Source organism: Lissotriton helveticus, chromosome 3_1 (genome assembly GCF_964261635.1).
Source record: "Lissotriton helveticus chromosome 3_1, aLisHel1.1, whole genome shotgun sequence".
Taxonomy (NCBI): Eukaryota; Metazoa; Chordata; class Amphibia; order Caudata; family Salamandridae; genus Lissotriton; species Lissotriton helveticus.
Window position 1 is genome coordinate 896,646,616 of NC_136061.1, and position 18,367 is coordinate 896,664,982.

The 18,367-nt window shown below is 46.1% G+C and overlaps 1 protein-coding gene across 1 annotated transcript in view; it reads right to left on the reverse strand.

Annotated features, from left to right (window-relative positions):
• Positions 1-18,367, reverse strand: part of MTF1 (metal regulatory transcription factor 1) — a 263,924-nt gene that overhangs the window by 88,996 nt on the left and 156,561 nt on the right. Inside the window, exons 4-5 of the mRNA XM_078681228.1 lie at positions 4,697-4,770; positions 2,848-2,981 (exon numbers count right to left, since the gene is read on the reverse strand). Of these exons, the coding sequence (XP_078537354.1) occupies positions 2,848-2,981; positions 4,697-4,770 (208 nt within the window). The remainder of the gene's footprint in view (positions 1-2,847; positions 2,982-4,696; positions 4,771-18,367) is intronic.

Here is an 18,367-nt window from a genome sequence, read left to right on the forward strand (position 1 = left end):
ATGATTTAAATATCCCACAAGGAATGCGGCTTGAGCAGTTTTCTACTAGCAAGTTAAAGTAACAGCATTTGAGCCTCAATCAGAAAATAATGTTTACTCCATGCAAATTATTCATACACAAGGACAAAAAACTTAGAAACGAAAAAAAAAACAGGCTGCTAAAGTGATTGCGTTGTCTTTCATTAGTAACATTATCCAAGGGAAGGATGCAGATTCCACAATGCGCCGCTGCTCGCTCCCGACACCAAAACACTAAGGGAGTGAATATTTAGACAAAAGGTGGGACAAACACACGCCTTTGGCTAATTGCGTGCTTTCATTTTTGAAAGACACACGCAATGGCCAATGAAATCTGTGGGAGTTACCTAAATCACACGGACAAGTTTGGGGGAAGTTTGGAGTGCTCACAAGAAGCCTCCCATAGAGCAGCGCATGCACGCTGCGTTAGGCTCGACCTAAAAATACCCTTGCCACTATATAGATATATATATATATCTGTACGTGTGTGTATGCATATATAAATATATACACACACAAACATATATATAATATATATATATATATATATATATATATATATATATATATCCAACACAAAAGTTTCAAAGTATTGATGGCACTCCACTCAGAGATTGTTTTTCAAGTTATTTAATGATAACAATTGAGATCGCCTACGCGTTTCGAACTGGAGCGTTCTTGATCACGGCATAATTTTAGACAGTCAGTCCTTCTTTACTTTCACATTAAATACACATGTAAGCAATTGTGGGACTTGTGGTGCAGTTTTTTCATGTGTGCGTTTGAGCAATTTAATTCATTGGACAAATTCGCGCATTATCAATTATTACATTCAAGTACACTTGTACCTTTGAGAAATAGGTTCTTGGGCTTAGTGCCCTTTATGTGCTTTTCTGTTTTCAAGTGTATCATGGCAGATAAACAATTCTGAATGTTTCTCCCATTACCTATGTGGCCTTGCGGCGAAATGCTTCCAATGCGCTAACATCATTAAATCGCGCATTATTCTCTGATATGCCTTTGTGTGTTTGATCAGGGGTTATATTAGCTTTGGGCATCTGTATGTGTATGCATATACAGATGTGGTTGGGAGCATTTGAGGTTCACGGGCTGAGTGCCCTGGTCACCGCAGTTACTGACCGTAGGTGTATGGGAGTAGTCTGTAATATGTTTATCATAGGGTGCATAAATCTACAGTTCTAGCATGCAATGTTTTACAGCAGTCACAGTTTGCAATAGTGTCAATATTTACAAATGTACATGTAGTTCAGCGTCTCCATTCAGTCCCTGTGGTTGCATCGTTTGAAATCTCATGATGAGTCTCGACTCAAGTCGTCTCAGATCCAGTTTCCTGTCCCCGCCACGTTCGTTTTGGGGTGCCACCGCAAGGCAGAGTGCGAGGGAATATATATATATATATATATATATATATATATATATATATATATATATATATATATATATACACACACACTTAATACCCAAAAATAATTACATTTACATGTAAATAAAAAATGTTACTACGAGTATACCTTTACATCCATGGTAAAGGCATACTCGTAAAACAATTTGTTGTAAAAACTTGCATTGTAAAGACATTGTCTTTACTTGATGGAGCTATTAAGATAATACCAGGTTTTAGTACATTTTAAGGTTTCAGAGAACTTCCTAGGAGTAGCAATATAGGAAGCATAGTTACTGGCAGCAGAAAGCATGCTTTCTTCAAAGTCTTTGAAAGTAAAGAAAGTATTAACCTGCTTAGCAATACCGAGAGATGCAGGCATTAAAAAGTAAATGTGTTAGTTGACAAGCTGTGGAAGGCTCTGCCAGAGGAGGCTGACATGCACTTAATAAGCACAGCTATCTGATACAGAGGCGAGAATAATACACAAGAACAAGAGGACAGCATGCTTACTTTCTGTACATAAAAAGTATCCTGCAATAGGGTAGCTAACAATGTTTTATTTTGGGGAATGAAAGGTCACAAAATGTTTACTCTGTACATGCATGATGTTATTATTCCTATTTTATGTGAAACATGTAAGATAGTATTTTTCAGGATTTGATAAATGACTTTAACTGCATTTTAGTGTCACAAACTTACCTATAACGCTATAAGAAAGCAATCTGCCTTATAGAGACAGATTTACACAAACTGATATATATTATAGGGAGTAAAATAGATGCACAATGTATCTAACACATTTACCTAAAATAATCTCATTGGCAGCCATGTGGAACTAGGAGCTTAGTCATCATTCAGAAGACAGTTCAGAAGATGGTCTAACATGAGGGAAGAAAGTACTAATGCGAAGTACAGACGACTGGAAGCACCAAAGGCAGTGTTTCAAATCACACATATGGCTGCTGTGTAACAAGAACAATGGATTGAAGAGGTAAATATTTAATGTAGTGCATTTTGACTCAGTCCTAGATATTATATTTCAAGATTTTATTGTTTGTTAACAATTTAGAAGTTAGTGGCTATTAAGTGTTTGCGGGGTCACCAATTCATTAAGTAAGCCTTTTTTATGGAAGTCGCCATTACGTGGGAAGAAACACAATATGACAAGCTTTTGGAATTATCCTTCATAATGGTGCGAGTAAGCACGAAGACATATCATTTTTCCTTCACAAGCTGTTCTTATTGACCCAATAAACACAATTACATTCAAAAGAATTCAGAATTTAGCCTTTACTTCTTGTATTTAACAGCCACATTCTTATTTGAATTGCAATGATACAAGTGAATAAACTGTTTGCAAAAACAAGATTTGCTGTAGAAAGAAAACTAAAGTCAAACAGAAAAAAAGCATGAGAGTGTCTGACCTCGCATACGGCGTGATTCAAAACACCACCATTGGAAACATCCTTGTCGTGACCCTTCAGGTGACTCTTTAGACTATATTGAGTACTGAAAGTCTTTTCACAGCCATCGCTGGGGCAGAAGAAGGGCTTTTCACCTGAAAGAACATGCACATTATTTCTTTCAGGGCATAACTGTCCAGCACAAAAAAGTGATCACAGACAAAACAGAAATCAGCCAACATAAATAGTGAGTGCAATAAGCCCCAGAACACTCTCTTTTGCTGGTAACTGGATACAGAAATATAACAAAGCATCAACTAAAACCAAAGCTGTTAGCAAAGGAAGATATATTAGCTGATGTTACCTAGACCAATAACATTCCTACACATTACAAAAATGTCAGAAACTACTCTAATCGAAATACAATCCTGTAATCTGTAGTGAAAAACAACAAACAGAGAAGAGTACAAAACAGAGCTTATAATTCACTCATGTGTAAAGCTAATACTTACTACAACTGTGCTGACAAAAATTAGAACAGAAATGGGTACAGCTAAAGAACTGCTGAATTGCCAAACTGTGCAAACATAGAAGTCAATACCAAAAGACGACTGTCAAGAAAATCTGACTTTCTCTAAATAAGGAAAAGGAGTTGATGAATGCCGTCATTAATATATATGAAAAGTAGGTTTTCATTTGTGAAATATTAGAGGATTGTGATGTATCAAACTGAAATGCGTTAGACGAGACTCTTTACCAGCTTTATCAACGATGCACTTTTTTTGGGATAAGAGGCTGTAGAGCATAGATTAATTTGTGTACATGTATTTCACTTTAGTACCATATAATTATTAGACCTGTCCTGAGTATGGTCTAAAAAAAACGGTCAGAAAGGGGACTGGAACGTCGACAGAGAAGAGCTCTATAGGGCAGCATTGAACTGGGATAAAGGAAGATTTTTGGATGCTCACTTTGATACAACCAAGAGGGCACCACTTCCTTTACATTTAACATGTGGCCCCTAAGCTTGCTTCCTTTGTTGTAGGGTTTTTAATTTTGTCTACATGCTGTGTGTTCACAATTTTTAGAAGGAAGGTGTGATGGGGTTCGCTCATTCCACTCTACGGGGATACATGTACGGTATTTGTATGTTAAGTGTTTTTTTCTCAAATATAAATTAAAGTAATGAATCATTTAAACATTCTGTTAGTCACTCTCCTTTATGTATTTTTTAAGGCAAGATGTTAAGTAATGGTTGAAATCATTACCAGATTTATTTGATTTACAAGGGGCATCTGTGTTTAGTTTAATATGTTGCCCCAGCCCCTTGCGATGATATTAATCAGGGTACACCCCACTTGTGTTGTATAATTCTCTAAACCCTGCAATGATTTTCGCCCTTTCCTTTAGGTGTGCTAGGATGACATTTAATCACTTAGCAAAGTATACTTTGTTGTGTACAATGGATACTAAAGAACTCCACTTTCACTTAAATAGTCGAAAATGTTACTATTTTATCTGTTAAAATGTTTTATTAATCTTAAATAAGATTATTTGTTAAGTACAAATTCAAATCAAAGTTTGTCTGATAAATAGTGATTTGAACACAACACGGCAAGAACCGGATATACAACAATAAGATCTTTTGTGTAAATGTCTGAATTTGATTACATCTGTAATACAAAGAGTTGTGCAATGACAAAAATATTATACGAGAATAGAAAGCAACTCCTTGGCTCATGATGAACCAGCAAAGGAAAATGCACTGAATTTTGATTGTGCCAGTTGCAAAACATGCACACTTCCAAGGTTCTAGATCTCTCACCAACTCACCTCGCTTCATTACAAAATCAAATAGATGAAAGCTTACCAGTATGTGTTCGAACATGCGTTTTGAGGTGGTGACTTGCAGCAAAGGCTCTCCCACAACCACCATGATCACACCTGCAAGACATTATTGAAAACGTTAAAGTAAAAAACAAAAAGGTTGACAACTGAAAAGGTATAACAATATTTGTTTCCAAAATAAAAAAAGGGTAAAATCAAGCAAGGTCTGATGTGATGAATCTGAAATGTAACTTTTGAGCATGGGGTACTCAATTCCATTATTTTCACATATGCAGAGATGTTACTGCCATAGTCTAATCTGAAAGGTGTTTACTGGCGAGGTGCATCCACTGAAAAACGTCTAAGGGCACAATGTAATACACTCAAAAATAAACTTTGAAATGCATTTTTAATGGGACTTAAACCGTGGCCTTAGTAAAATAACGAGACTCTCACGACAAAACATCTGTTGTCTCCATTTAAAAGTCCAAGCTAAAATATCCATTTAGATAATATTCGCCTATTCTTTTTAACAATGCTGTTGATAATTTTAAAATCATACGTCTTAATTTCTGATTAACTTTAAACTGCTCTCTAGTGAGGGACTTATAATGAACAATTAGCCCACACTATGCCTTAATGATTTTTCTTGCCCGAAATTAGAATGTGGTGTTAATAGTAGGCCAGAAGAGACAATACAGATATCTCAATTCATGAGCTAAGTCAACTTTCTGAGCTAATGGAGAAAATTCAGGCATTCATATAACACCAGTGTTGGACCTGGGGTTACCAGTCTACATAGGGTAGCTTGGCACAGAGTAGGAAGGCCTATCCCAAAGGTACATGTGTAAAGTTTGCGTCACACCCTTCAGTAACATAACGTCCATCCACTAGAAAAGAAAGACACTACACCAGTCTTAGAAAAATACGAACTGCTTTATAAAATATGATATCTGATCTTCAGGATATGGCGTTCCAGTACATAGACAGTCAAATGATTACACTTTGAGAATGGATAAAAGGGAATCAGTTCATCAGTACAAATACAACCTTTTCTTACTTTTAGGAACTCAGGGTTTCTATTTTCAGCAGGACACAACCTTTGTCAATTACACCCCGCTTTCTCAGCAGCACCTTAGCTCAAAAACAGAAATATCTGAATCACACCTCGCAGAGTAATCATTTAATGCCTGGGGCTCATAATAACAACAGTCTCATTCCCTTCAATGAAACCCTGACAGAGATTCCTCCTTGGTTTGTACAGTAAAGGATACTCAGTCTTGTCCCACAATCAAGTAAACGCCTATGGGGCACTCTTTTTGGGAATGAATAGCCCCGGGACACTCTGAACCCCCTTCCCACCTTGGTTAAGGGAAGGCACTTGAATTCCTTTTTCCCCACTCTGCTCACCACCTTATAGGTTCCTTAAGTAGCCCCAATTCCCTGCCTGGAACAGTTTCTGTGAATGATACAGGTTCCCTCACTCTTTCGGGAGAACCTCCCTCAGCTTAGCGACACTCAGGAGGTGTTAATCATGCAGCCGCTAGGCACCGAGGATGATACGAGTCGATCGGTGAGGGCCGAGTTCTGAATTTGGCTTCCTTGTCCCGCCCCACCGATGACCCTCCTTACTTTAGATGGGAGGTTTGGTTCGATTGCCCTGCAACTTGGCCCGTGCTGTTCCCGAACCGGGGAAGGCTCCGATGTCAGAGGTCTGCCCCCGCTTGGTTCCTGAGGCGCGGGCTCACCGCGCTGGTACCGCGTTGTTCTCACTGAGCGTCAGGGCAACACCTAGCTCTTCCGGGGTTCTTCCCTCGCCGGCTCCGAGAGTGGCAGGCCTCCGCCCACAGCCGGCTTCCGTCTACTTCCTCCGGGGGACTTCCCTTGTCGGCTCGGCCGGATTCCAGGACTCCGCCCACAGCCGGCTTCCGTCTACCTCTTCTCTCCTTCCGACACAGTGATGTCAGCTGGGGAGATCACTCGCGTCAGCTGCGCTATGCCCGCCAGACGTCCCGTCACAAGTGCGATGGACTTCACAGGCGGCAGGCACGCACTCCCACAGCCGCTGGCCACGCCACCGCGGGGAACTCCTCCACAGCTCCACAGGGACTTAACTGGTGAGTGGCTCCTCAATCGCTAACTCTCCTACTTAGTGATGCCACTTAAGATAGCTTTCCACCGCATATAGGGGTTAGACGAGGAACACTTTCACAGCGTCAGGGGTAAGAATCAGTCCCCACACACGACAGGGCTTGGTCGATGAGTAGGGGGCACATCACTTGAAGAGGCCGCCGGCTCAGAAGTCGATCTCCCCTTTCTCAGTGCGCCTTCCTCCCCACCAGATCACCTCACTCCTTTCCTGACCAGACATCACAACAGCTCACTGGACACTACAAAATGGCTGCCCTGACCCTGGCCTTTTATAGGCTAGCCTTAGGTCACTAGAACCAGCTGGAAGGTTCTAGAGTCTCCCTGTGTTACCCTATGGGCCCCTGTCCCTGAAGTGTCAGTTATGGCAGTTATTGGCCACCATTTTGTGTGACTAACTCTGCCCTCAGAAACGGAGGGATTTCTAGGCCTATGAGGATCTATGGGGTCAAGGAGCACCTGACCCCCTAGGGCAACACCAAAAAGTTACAGTGGACAACGAAAATGAAGGGAAATGAGGGGCAGAAAGGGGACAAAAATAAATAAATAAACAGGAGGGACCACCCAAAGGGCTGACAGGTCTAACACACGTCCCCCCCAGCTGAAAGTGGGGAGAGCTACCCAACCCCTTGGGAGTCCTCAGCACTAAGGCGGAAATACCTAGAGAGACAGTCTGCATTGGCGTGGTCCACTCCAGGCCGATGTTCCACCCGGAAGTCCATTCCCTGTAGGGAGATGGACCATCTCAACAGCTTGGGATTTTCTCCCTTAATTTGCATCAGCCAACGAAGGGGTCGGTGGTCAGTCTGAACCAGGAAGTGCGAGCCAAACAGGTATGGCCGCAACTTCTTCAGAGCCCATACCACCGCAAAGGCCTCCCGCTCTATTGCACTCCACTTTTGTTCCCGGGGAAGCAATCTCCTAGACAGGAAGACAACAGGCTGATCCAGACCCTCTTCATTGAGTTGCGATAACACTGCCCCAATGCCATGCTCTGATGCGTCTGTCTAGACAATTAACTCCTTGGAGAAATCCGGGGCCCTCAGGACCAGTGCTGCACAAATTGCTTGTTTCAGCTTCTCAAAGGCTTGCTGCCAAGCCTCTGTCCAGACTACCCGTCGAGGTTGCTTCTTGGATGTGAGCTCAGTGAGGGGCGCCACGATAGTGCCATACCCCTTCACAAAGCGACGGTAGTAACCTGTGAGGCCCAGGAAAACTCGGACCTCAGTTTGGGTCTTGGGGGGCTCCCAGGCCATGATTGCCTCAATCTTTGCCTGAAGGGGCTGCACCGCTCCCCTGCCCACCAAGTGGCCCAGGTACACAACCGACCCCTGCCCGATCTGACATTTACTGGCTTTGATTGTCAAGCCAGCCTGTTTCAGGGCCTGGAGAACAGCTTGTAAGTGACACAAATGGTCCTCCCAACTGCTGCTGAAGACGGCAATGTCATCCAGGTACGCAGAGGAGAAAGCCTCCATTCCAGAGAGGACCTGGTTCACCAGCCGCTGAAAAGTGGCTGGGGCGTTCTTGAGCCCAAAGGGCATCACACAGAACTGGTAGTGGCCCTCAGGCGTGGAGAAGGCTGACCTTTCCTTTGCTCCATCTGTAAGAGAGATCTGCCAGTACCCCGAAGTAAGGTCAAAGGTGCTCAGATATTGGGCAGCTCCCAGCCGGTCAATCAGTTCATCCGCCCTAGGGATCGGATGTGCATCAGTCTTGGTCACTGAGTTCAGTCCCCGGTAATCCACACAGAACCTCAGTTCTGGAGTGGTGCCCGGTGGGGCAGCTTTTGGTACCAGAACCACCGGACTGGACCAGGGGCTGCCAGAAGGTTCGATGACTCATAGCTCCAGCATCTTGGTAACTTCACTGTGGATGCTGGCCTTCACCTTGTCTGACAGCCGGTAGGTTCTGGACTTCACTGGTGGGCTGTCTCCTGTGTCCACATCATGGGTACACAGGTGGGTCCTTCCCGGGACAAGGGAGAACAACGATGAGTATTGCTCCAAGACCTGGCGGCAGTCATCTCGCTGCTCAGGAGTTAGGGATGGGGTGAGAATCACTCCCTCCACCGACCCATCCTTTTCTTGAGACGAAAAGAGATCAGGGAGAGGCTCGCTTTCCGCTTCCTCTGCTCCATCAGTCACCATCATCAAGATGACCTCGGGCCTCTCATGGTGGGGTTTGAGGCGATTGGCATGCAGCACCCGTAAGGGCTGTCGAGGGGTCTTGAGATCCACCAGGTAGGTGGCCTTACTCTTCTTCTCCATCACCTCAAAGGGGCCTGTCCAGCGATCCTGGAGGGCACTTAGCTCTCCAGGTTCCATCACCCACACTTTCTGGCCAGGCTCCAACTCCACGGGGTGAGCGTTGTGGTCATACCACTCTTTCATCACCGCTTGGCTGGCTTCCAAGTTGTCTGAAGCTTGCTTCCACAACTTAGCAATTTGGCTCCGGAAAGCCAGCATGTAGCTCACCACATCCTGGGGAGGCTTCCTGGGAGACTTTTCCCATCCGTCCTTCACCAGGCTGAGAGGTCCACGCACAGGGTGCCCATACAGTAGCTCGAAGGGGCTGAAGCCCACTCCCTTCTGTGGCACTTCCCTGTAGGAAAACAGCAAACAGGGTAGGAGGACGTCCCATTTCTTCTGCAAGCTCTCAGGCAGACATCGTATCATGCCTTTCAAGGTCTTGTTGAACCTTTCCACCAGTCCATTGGACTGTGGGTGATATGGAGTGGTAAACCGGTAGGTAACTCCACACTCCTTCCACATAGCCCTCATGTACGCTGACATGAAGTTGGTCCCCCTGTCGGACACAACCTCCTTGGGGAAACCCACTCGGGTAAAGATCCCCATCAGGGCCCTAGCCACTACAGGTGCAGTGACAGTCCTCAGAGGAATTGCCTCTGGGTACCGAGTGGCGTGATCTACCAGAACCAGGATAAACCTGTGGCCAGCTGTAGTTGGTGGATCCAATGGCCCCACAATGTCGATGCCCACCCTTTCGAAGGGGGTGCCAACGACAGGAAGTGGTTCCAGGGGAGCTTTCAGCTTCACCCCTGTCTTCCCACTGGCTTGGCAGGTAACACACGTCCGACAGTATGTGTCGGATGCCACTTTCATCTGAGGCCAGTAAAAGTGGGGGACAAGCCGGGCAAAGGTCTTGTCCTGTCCTAAGTGTCCTGCCAAGGGAATTTCATGAGCCAGTTCCAAAAGAAAGGCTCGGTGACGTTGAGGGACTACCAAGGCCCGTGATGAACCGGGCAAAGGTGCCTTAGGTTCACTGTAGAGGAGTCCGTCCTCCCAGTAAATATGGTAGTTCCCAGCAACCTTCCCTGCTGCCTGGGCTTCGGCCTGTCGCCTCAGTCCCTCAAGGGTAGGGCACTCCTTCTGGCCCTTACAAAAATCCTCCCTGGTAGGCCCTCCTTCCACATGCCACTCAGCAGGGATAGGTAAGTCCTCCAGGGAGACTACTTCCCCCTCCATGGACTCCTGGTCCACCACCGCAGGTGGCCGATCTGTCTCATGGGGCGTGGAAGTCGAAGCAGGCTTCTCCTGTCCTCGGTTCTTTCCCTTTTTGGCAGCGGGCTGGGCCATTGTTCCAGGCTCCAGCCCAGGCGAACTCCCCCTCCGGGTAGTCGCGGACCTTGTGCTAGCACAGGCCCAGTCAGGTGTACCTAGCATCTCCAAATGAGTCCGGTATTCCACCTCCTTCCACGCATTGTGCTCCATGTCATTACCCAACAGACAATCGACTGGCATGGCAGGGCTTACGGCAACTCGAAGTGAACCTGGAACCCCTTCCCACTCAAAGGGAACCTCGGCCACAGGGTAGTGGCCCAATCTGCCGTCAGCCATCGCGGCGGGGTGGAGTACATGTGGAATCACCTGCTCTGGAGACACCAGTTGACACCTTACCATAGTCATACTGGCTCCTGTGTCTCTCAGAGCCTCCCCTCTTTGGCCATTGATGGTGACCCATTGCCCATATTTTGTAGTATTTGAGGGCACCTGGATCTTAGGAACCATCTCCCGATCCCCCAGGGACACTAAGGTGACACCCGCCCACTCACCCCCCTTATCTAAGGGCAACTCCTCCCCGAGCACTACACTAGCTACTCCCGGGGCTTTTCCTCCAGTGGGAGGGGGTGGTCTCTTTGGGCACTTGGCATCTCCCTTATAATGTCCAACACCACCACACTCAAAGCAGTGGATAACCCTTGGCTGCTGACTTTGGCCAGGATGAGGGTTTCTGGGCGGGTTAGCCTTAGGGGTGAATCCTGTTCCCTTTCCCTGGAAACCGGTTTGGGGGCCTTTGGAGAACTCCCGCTTTTTATCTCCCCCCTCTTTCTTCTGGGGGGTACCCTGTCCGGCCCTTTGGGAATCCCCTCCAGTCCCCTTTGAGGACACCCGGGTACTTGCCCAGATGTCCGCCTCCTCTGCAAGCTTCCAGGGGTTGGTCAGCTTGCTGTCCACCAGGTGTTGACACAGCTCGGGAAAACATTTCTCGAGTAGGTGCTCCTTGAGTATAAGGTCATACAACCCCTCATAGTCCCCCACCTCGCTGCCTTGCACCCAACCCTCTAATGCCTTCTTTGCGTAGTCCAAGAAATCCACCCAATTCTGTGTGCCTAGTTTGTGACTACCCCTGAACTTCTGTCGATACTTCTCTGGGGTCAGTCCAAACTTTTTGATCAGCGCCACTTTCATGGTGGGGTAGTGGGTCTGCTCTCCCTGCTCCAGGGCCAAGAGTGTATCCCTACCTGTAGGAGGCATGTATTTATACAAGCCACCCCCCAGTGTTTCTCCAGTATCCAATGGGCTCTTAAGGAGACCTCATAGGCAGCCAGCCACTTGGCGATGTCATCTCCTGTACTGTAGCTGGCGACTACTTCCTTTGGTAAATAGGGTCTGGGTTCCCTGGTCACATCCTTTGGTTCGCTGCCACCATTTTGAGAATTGGAAGTCCCTACTTGCAGGGCCTTGAAATCTAATTCTCTGAGGCTCAACTCATGAGCTAGCCTACTCTCTTCTCTTGCTTTCTCCAATTTTGCCAACTCCCATCTTAACTTCTCTCCTCCCTCCTATCTGCTAGTTCGGCTTCAGTCAAGCTTCTCGTGGAGACACTGCTGCCCTCTCTTGAGAGTGTTCTGGGACCTGTCAGTAAGTTCTCCCTCTCAGATTGGTACAACACATCTACCCCGATGACAGTATCCCTGTCTGCCTCCTCCTCCTCCTTCCCATCTGGGTGAGCTGCCACCCATGCCCTCAAGCTGGTTTGAAGTTCCCCCTTCTTAGCACCACGCTTGAAGAACACTCCCATATTTTGACAAAATTCTTGGAGTTGAGCCACAGTATAGGTGTCTAACTCCTCCAGTGCGAATTCCATCTTGCCACTGAGAGTTCGGGATAGCCACTTGGAAGGAATTAATTCAGAGGGTATTTAGAAGCTGCCTCCACCCACCACCAGGAGTAAATTTGGAAAAACAAAACTATAATTAGGGAGTCCGCCAGGAGAAAACTCCAGGTGTAGGCCTGTGGAGTACACTTTGTTACTTTAGAGTGGACGCAAACACAGTTCTCATCCCACCGCTAGACACCAATTATGTTGGACCTGGGGTTACCAGTCTACATAGGGTAGCTTGGCACAGAGTAGGAAGGCCTATCCCAAAGGTACGTGTGTAAAGTTTGCGTCACACCCTTCAGTAACATAACGTCCATCCACTAGAAAAGAAAGACACTACACCAGTCTTAGAAAAATACGAACTGCTTTATAAAATATGATTTCTGATCTTCAGCATATGGCATTCCAGTACATAGACAGTCAAATGATTACACTTTGAGAATGGATAAAAGGGAATCAGTTCATCAGTACAAATACAACCTTTTCTTACTTTTAGGAACTCAGGGTTTCTATTTTCAGCAGGACACAACCTTTGTCAATTACACCCCGCTTTCTCAGCAGCACCTTAGCTCAAAAACAGAATTATCTGAATCACACCCCGCAGAGTAATCATTTAATGCCTGGGGCTCATAATAACAACAGTCTCATTCCCTTCAATGAAACCCTGACAGAGATTCCTCCTTGGTTTGTACAGTAAAGGATACTCAGTCTTGTCCCACAATCAAGTAAATGCATATGGGGCACTCTTTTTGGGAATGAATAGCCCCGGGACACTCTGAACCCCCTTCCCACCTTGGTTAAGGGAAGGCACTTGAATTCCTTTTTCCCCACTCTGCTCACCACCTTATAGGTTCCTTATGTAGCCCCAATTCCCTGCCTGGAACAGTTTCTGTGAATGATACAGGTTCCCTCATTCTTTCGGGAGAACCTCCCTCAGATTAGCGACACTCAGGAGGTGCTAATCATGCCCCCGCTAGGCACAGAGGATGATACGAGTCGATCGGTGAGGGCCGAGTTCTGAATTTGGCCTCCTTGTCCCGCCCCACCGATGACCCTCCTTACTTTAGATGGGAGGTCCAGTTCGATTGCCCTGCAACTGGGCCCGTGCTGTTCCCCGAACCGGGGAAGGCTCCGATGTCAGAGGTCTGCCCCCGCTTAGTTCCTGAGGCACGGGCTCACCGCGCTGGTACCGCGTTGTTCTCACTGAACGTCAGGGCAACACCCAGCTCTTCCGGGGTTCTTCCCTCGCCGGCTCCGAGAGTGGCAGGTCTCCGCCCACAGCCGGCTTCCGTCTACTTCCTCCGGGGGACTTCCCTCGTCGGCTCGGCCGGATTCTAGGACTCCGCCCACAGCCGGCTTCCATCTACCTCTTCTCTCCTTCCGACACAGTGATGTCAGCTGGGGAGATCACTCGCGTCAGCTGCGCTATGCCCGCCAGACATCCCCTCACAAGTGCGATGGACTTCACAGGCGGCAGGCACGCACTCCCACAGCCGCTGGCTACGCCACCGCGGGGAACTCCTCCACAGCTCCACAGGGACTTCACTGGTGAGTGGCTCCTCAATCGTTAACTCTCCTACTTAGTGATGCCACTTAGGATAGTTTTCCACCGCATATAGGGGTTAGACAAGGAACACTTTCACAGCGTCAGGGGTAAGAATCAGTCCCCACACACGACAGGGCTTGGTCGATGAGTAGGGGGCACGTCACTTGAAGAGGCCGCCGGCTCAGAAGTCGATCTCCCCTTTCTCAGTGCGCCTTCCTCCCCACCAGATCGCCTCACTCCTTTCCTGACCAGATATCAGAACAGCTCACTGGACACTACAAAATGGCTGCCCTGACCCTGGCCTTTTATAGGCTAGCCTTAGGTCACTAGAACCAGCTGGAAGGTTCTAGAGTCTCCCTGTGTTACCCTATGGGCCCCTGTCCCTGAAGTGTCAGTTATGGCAGTTATTGGCCACCATTTTGTGTGACTAACCCTGCCCTCAGAAACGGAGGGATTTCTAGGCCTATGAGGATCTATGGGGTCAAGGAGCACCTGACCCCCTAAGGCAACACCAAAAAGTTACAGTGGACAACGAAAATGAAGGGAAATGAGGGGCAGAAAGGGGACAAAAATAAATAAATAAACAGGAGGGACCACCCAAAGTGCTGACAGGTCTAACACGCGTCCCCCCCCAGCTGAAAGTGGGGAGAGCTACCCAACAAAAAATCACAGAAAAGTGCATTCAATGCAAGATATTACTTCAGACAGACAAGTTCTGGATCAATGTACATCAGACGACTCCCTGCAAGGAGATGAAGATGCAATTGCATCAATCTGGGTAATATATGTATGGTGGAGGCTAGTTCATGCCTTTTGCAGGAAGTATTGCATCGAAATGTACTCCAAAGATGATGTTCACATTGGTAAATTGATGCTAGCAAACATAGCTAGATAAACTCATGTCATTGCCCTATTTCCCTTTCAATAGCCGCTACTGTGGAAATCTCCTAAAAATCTCTAAATTATCATAGAAAACAGTACTTTCCAAGCATCAGTAATTCTCCAGCTAGGTTAACCCATTAATTCATATGTATTGTATTGTATTTGCATTTGTATAGCGCTTACCACCACTGACGAGGCGTCAAAGTGCTTTTTTCGGCGAGTAGCACGCTACTCCTGGACCAATAGAGGATTAGTGTTGAATTAGTATAGTGAAACATGCAAGTAAATTTTAAGTGGTGGATAGGTTAGTCAGTTATTTTGATTCGGAAGGATAGAAGAGGAAAAAAGGTTTGTATTTATATAGCGCTTTTTACCCCTGATGGGGTGTTGGAGCACGCTACTCCGGAAACCCATAAAGCATTAGCGGTGAATTAGTATGGTGAAATATGAAAGTAATTTGAGTGGTGGATATTAGTCAGTGATTTGGAATGAGAAGGATAGTGGAGGGATAGAAGGGGAAGAAAGGTTTGCATTCATATAGCACCTTTTACCCCTGATGGGTGTTGAAGCGCTTTTCTGGTGAGTAGCACGCTACTCCGGAACCCATAAAGGATTAGTGTTGAAAAGTAGTATAGTGAAATATGAAGTAATTTGAGTGGTGGATATGTTATTCAGTTATTTGGATAGAGAAGGGTAGGTGGCGGGATAGAAGAGGAAAAGAGGTGAGTAGTACGCTACTCTGATACCCATAAGGATTAGTGTTGAATTAGTATGGTGAAACATGAAATTAATTTGAGTGGCGGATATGTTGGTCAGTTATTTGGATTGAAAAGGGTTGGGCAGGGGTAGAGAAGGGACAAAAGGTTTACATTTATATAGCGCTTGTAACCCTGATGGGGCGTTGAAACGCTTTATTGGCGAGTAGCACGCTACTCTGGAACCCATAAAAGGATTAGTGGTGAGTTAGTGTAGTGGAATATGGAATTAGAGAAGTGAACATGTTAGTCTGTTATTTTGATTGAAAAGGATAGTGGAGGTGTAGAAGAGTGAAGGAATTTTTTTTCTTTCTTTCTTTTTTAAGGTCATAGCAGTAGGAGGAGGCTTTTGGATGAGTAAAACAGGTTTTTGCAGGGGAACAGTGAGAGCGACGAGTTTAGAGAGGTTTATTTTAGGGGATAGGTATAACAAATGAGGTGTCAGATGATGCAAGGAGGGGTAGAGTAGTAGAGAGACTAGAAAGTGTTATAGTAGTGGTATGGGGTTTGGGATGAATGAGAGAGTGGATGTAGAAGATATATTGATAGATGTATAGGGTAGGTCATTGGAAAAATTAGTGGAAAGTAGTTTGAGATGAGTCAGAAAGTTGGGCTAATAGATATATTAAGAGAAGTATAGACTGAGAAATGAGGTAGTGCATTGGAAATGCCAAATTAGAAGAAAGTGATAAATATATAGATCCATAAGTACATTAAAACTATATATATGTATAAAGGAGGTAAGTATAGGTAGATTAAAGATATTGATAGAGGTACAGGATGAGAAATAGGTAGTGCATTGGATATGCTTTTTTCAGGAGAAAAGTAATAGACACACCGATCCAAATACATGGAGGTACATAGAAGCACAATGGAAGCAAGTACATATAGAGTTTTTTTTTTTTTTTTTAAACAACATAATTATTCTACATGTCTATACAAATCAATACACAAAGATGAGTACATATCTATAGTGAAAATAGATTGTGGGTGGGTATTACTAAATGGGAACATGGGCAGCATTTCTGGCCCTGGTCCCGATCCAGTCTCAAACATGCTCAAACAGGTTCAAACAGGCTCAAATAGGCTCAAACAGGCAACTGCCCTTGTCCTCTCTGCCTTAACAGGCTCAAACAGGCAACTGCCCTTAACAGGCTCCAACAGGCAACTGCCCTTGTCCTATCTGCACTTAGCCTTGACGCCCAGGCTGAGACGCCCTAACCCTGGCCTTTTATAGCCCTGGTAATCAGGTGACCCCTTCAGCCAATGGGAACACTAGCCAGAACACTATCCAACCACAACCCCACCCCTAAAATCTGGAACCAGTAGGAGACCAGGACCTTACAGACAATCTTAGCCCTAGTCCAAGCACCCAATCAGTTTAAAAAACCCTGATCTCTACGTCCAATAGAGGCCTATATTGTTCCCACCCAAGTCAAAGCAATCAATGGCACAGAAAGCCCTAGTCCCTACTTCCAAGAGAAAGCCTAACCCTACTCTTAGTCCCACACCTAGTCCAGCAACCAATCACACCAGAAGCCCTAATCACTACTTCCAATTAAAGGCCTTGCCTGAGTCCCACCCTAGTCCCAAAAATCAATAACACAGGAAGCCCTTGTTCCTACTTCCAATAGAAATCCTAGCCCTTGTCCCAACCCTACAATGATTAAATCACAGACCCAGAAACCAATCAGAACCCTCAAATACCCAACCAATGAGGACACTAACCCTAATCCAATAGAAACACCAGATACAACCACCAATCAGTGTACATATGTACCAAAGAATAGCAGACTATATAAGGTCCCAGCTACCTCAGACAAGGTTAGTTGGCCAGGGAGTTGGAAGCTGCTGCTCTATTCAGAAATCTCCTAGTAGATAGACAAGCTCAATCCACACTTTGGACTTCTGCAGGTAAGGGCCTAACAAACTTGTCATTTAACAATACTGTTTGAATAAAACTTTACTCCCTCTCCTGGCCAAAAAACGAAGTTCACAGTCCATATTAAATATGATTACTGCTGTCTCAGAGCACCCTCTGATGTAGAATATCCCTGTTGCAGGGGGGGAGGGGCTGGTTTCACTGACTGGTTAACACAAAATGGTGGCTGGGGGTGCACTGCTTAACATATATGTCTTAGCACAGAGCAAAGGAGAAATTTGGACGGAAAAACTGGTAACTGGTGAGAGGGAAAAACTACAGAGTTTGGACTGCAAATCCCACAATTCAACAGGTTAAATGGAAGCAGTCATGGGCAGGAAAAACCACAAGTTTAAACACAAAACAGGTGATAAATTATGCAATCACGGGCAGGTTAAAACTACAATTTAGACTGTAACAACCACAGGCAAAGACAGTTAAAGACATTTAAAAAAGAAAACATGATGCAATCACAGGTAGGGAAAATCGTGTTTTAACCCTTTGGCCGCGGGGGGTAATTCCCCGCTGTGCTGGGGGGAGGGAGGGGCGTGCACAGCGCCCCGGTGCTCATGACGAGCTCGGCTCGTCATGCAGCACGGTGGCGCTGTGCTCATGACGAGCTGAGCTTGTCATGACCACGCCCGTTTCTATGGAACGCTCAGCACCGCGGGGGAATTATCCCCGCGTGTGAGCGCCGCCCGGGTCATGACAAGCCCAGCTCGTCATGAGCACAGCGCAACCGTGCCTCATGACGAGCTGAGCTCGTCATGAGCATGGGAGGGGTTAAGGAAGAGACAGCACTAGTCTGCCTCCTTACCACTGCCTGGACTCTGCTCACTGCAATCTGGGGCACAGGTAGAGAGCCGCTCACAAGATGGAGAAGAAGGATTGGGGTGCACCCAGAAAAGCCGTAAGGGGCCTGGGCAGGTGTGAGAGGAGAACTCAGATTTGCTTGGAGCTAGGTCTGCTGGCCTGGGGGTGGGGCTGGGATTGGGGAGCTGTTCTATTCAGAAATCTTCTAGGAGACAGAGAGACTCAATCCTTCTGGAAAATGTG